The following is a 1,887-nucleotide window of genomic DNA, read 5'->3' as shown; positions in this document are numbered from 1 at the left end:
GCCTGAGTACTTCAACTTTGCCAAGGACGTGCTGGACGTGTGGAGTCAGCTGGAAAAGGTGACGTCCGCCGTGTCCTAGCGTCCATTTGGGGCGTCAGAGGCTGCCCTGGTTACCCCCCGTGACACTGGAGGCTACAGGCCATGTTAATGTGGACATTCTGACCTGGGACTCTGGGGAGCCCTAAAAGGTAGACGGTTAGCATCTAAGCCGTAGGGGAAAATGGTGACCAAGTGTGTGAGTCTTAGAACCCCTAGCCCAGCCCCGGCTGTCTCATTCCTGAGCCCAAACCCCACAGTCCCCTCGGGACTCCCCTCTGGTTATGCTGATCGAGGGAAGGAGAAAGTGGGTTTTTTTTTGCTGCGACTCTGCCTTTACTATCTCTGTCCCTGTCACACACTTCCCTTTTAAATAAGGAAAGAGCAGGGTTCAAGCTCAGAGCTTCCTGCAAACCACAGCAGATACGCAATGTGTGTTTGTGCATATCTTTCTTTACTTTCCCTTCCTTACGTGTCCGCCATGTCTCTCTCTGTTTTATAGCCATCTTTTACTTAGGTTAATAATGCTAACTTTATTCATAGTAGGGGAATATAAACTTTATTTCAAAAAAATGTGCATATGTTCCTTTTAAGAAGAGCTTGTTGAAAGAAAAGTTACGAGGTTAAGTAATACTGTTAGCAGTTATGGTAAAACGTGTGACGGTGTTGTGAGAATGCCTGAGACATAAACACAGGCATTGCAGTCAGACGGACGAGGCTCATCCACCTGAAGTGTGACCTTGAACAAAGGCCCTAAGCTCTCTGGGGCTCAGTTTTCTCATCTATAAAATGGGAGTCATACCATGTGCCACCCCCCGTCCCGCTGCCCTGGAGCTGTGAGAATTAAATGAGGAACGTCTGTAAGAGATGGAGCCAGCACGCTCCCGTCCTGTCTAAAAAGCATTATTAGCTCTTCACACCAAACCAGGGGCATCCTTGGAAGACTTCTCATGATGAAAACAAACCGGGTTAGGTCAGCAGCAAAAATGGCGGAATAAGGACTTTCAACAATTCTGTCCTCCATGAAAGCAACAATAACAAAGAAAAACTTAGCAAAATGGTAAGCATCAACATTTTTTTTCAGAACTCTGGAAACTAACTAAAGGCTACAGTAACACAGAGAAGGTTTATGAAAGAAACACTTGTGAAAGATTCGGATGAATCTTTAAAGAAACTCCCCTGAGATATTGCCTCATTTTGCAAAAATAACATATTTTAATGACTAGTCCGACAAAAACTCAAATATATCCGATGAAGTTCCATTTTCAGGGACCGAGGACTGCCAGAAAATATTAGCCTCTATATTATGTGTGCATTTAGAAGCTTACTGGCTTCTACGTGGCTAAGTTGAACTGTACTGTTTTGAAATTTGATTGTCATTAAAGCAGAAATTATAAGGGTAAAAAAAAAAAAGACAATACATCTCGAATCGAACTGCAGACTCAGTGTCATCTTTACCAAAATTCCAGCAGAATTCTTTGCAGAAATAGACAAGCTTGTCTAAAAATTCAAATGGGAATGCAAGGGGGTCATAATAACCAAAACAATCTTGGCAAAGAAACACAAACCTGGAGGGATCACACCTTCCTATTTCAAAACCAACTGCCAAGTAATAGTAATCAAGTAATTAACAACAAAAAAAAGACAGAATGGCACTGGCATAAGGATAGACATACATGAATGGGATATTGGGTTGTTGGAAAAGTCGTGACGTATTTTGTCTCTGTTTTTCAAAGGTCATTTATTTATATAAAGAACAAAAATCAATCAATGATATATTGCCTGTTCTATTCGATAACCTTTTGCCGTCTTTTAGTGAGCTTCATAATTCCTCGTTCATAGAAGGACCTG

General features: G+C 42.0%; 1 protein-coding gene across 1 annotated transcript in view; it reads left to right on the top strand.

Annotated features, from left to right (window-relative positions):
• Position 1: 1 nt before the first annotated feature.
• The window catches only part of LOC109386545 (acyl-coenzyme A synthetase ACSM5, mitochondrial-like), a gene marked incomplete at its 5' end in the record, with an annotated part of 21,954 nt that continues 20,068 nt past the window's right edge, over positions 2-1,887 (top strand). Inside the window, one exon of the mRNA XM_019649818.1 lies at positions 2-58. Within this exon, the coding sequence (XP_019505363.1) occupies positions 2-58 (57 nt within the window). The remainder of the gene's footprint in view (positions 59-1,887) is intronic.

The sequence above is a fragment of the Hipposideros armiger genome, unplaced genomic scaffold, assembly GCF_001890085.2.
Source record: "Hipposideros armiger isolate ML-2016 unplaced genomic scaffold, ASM189008v1 scaffold_135, whole genome shotgun sequence".
NCBI lineage: Eukaryota > Metazoa > Chordata > Mammalia > Chiroptera > Hipposideridae > Hipposideros > Hipposideros armiger.
Note: the sequence above shows the minus strand (reverse complement) of the source record. Positions and strands in the feature narration are given on the sequence as shown.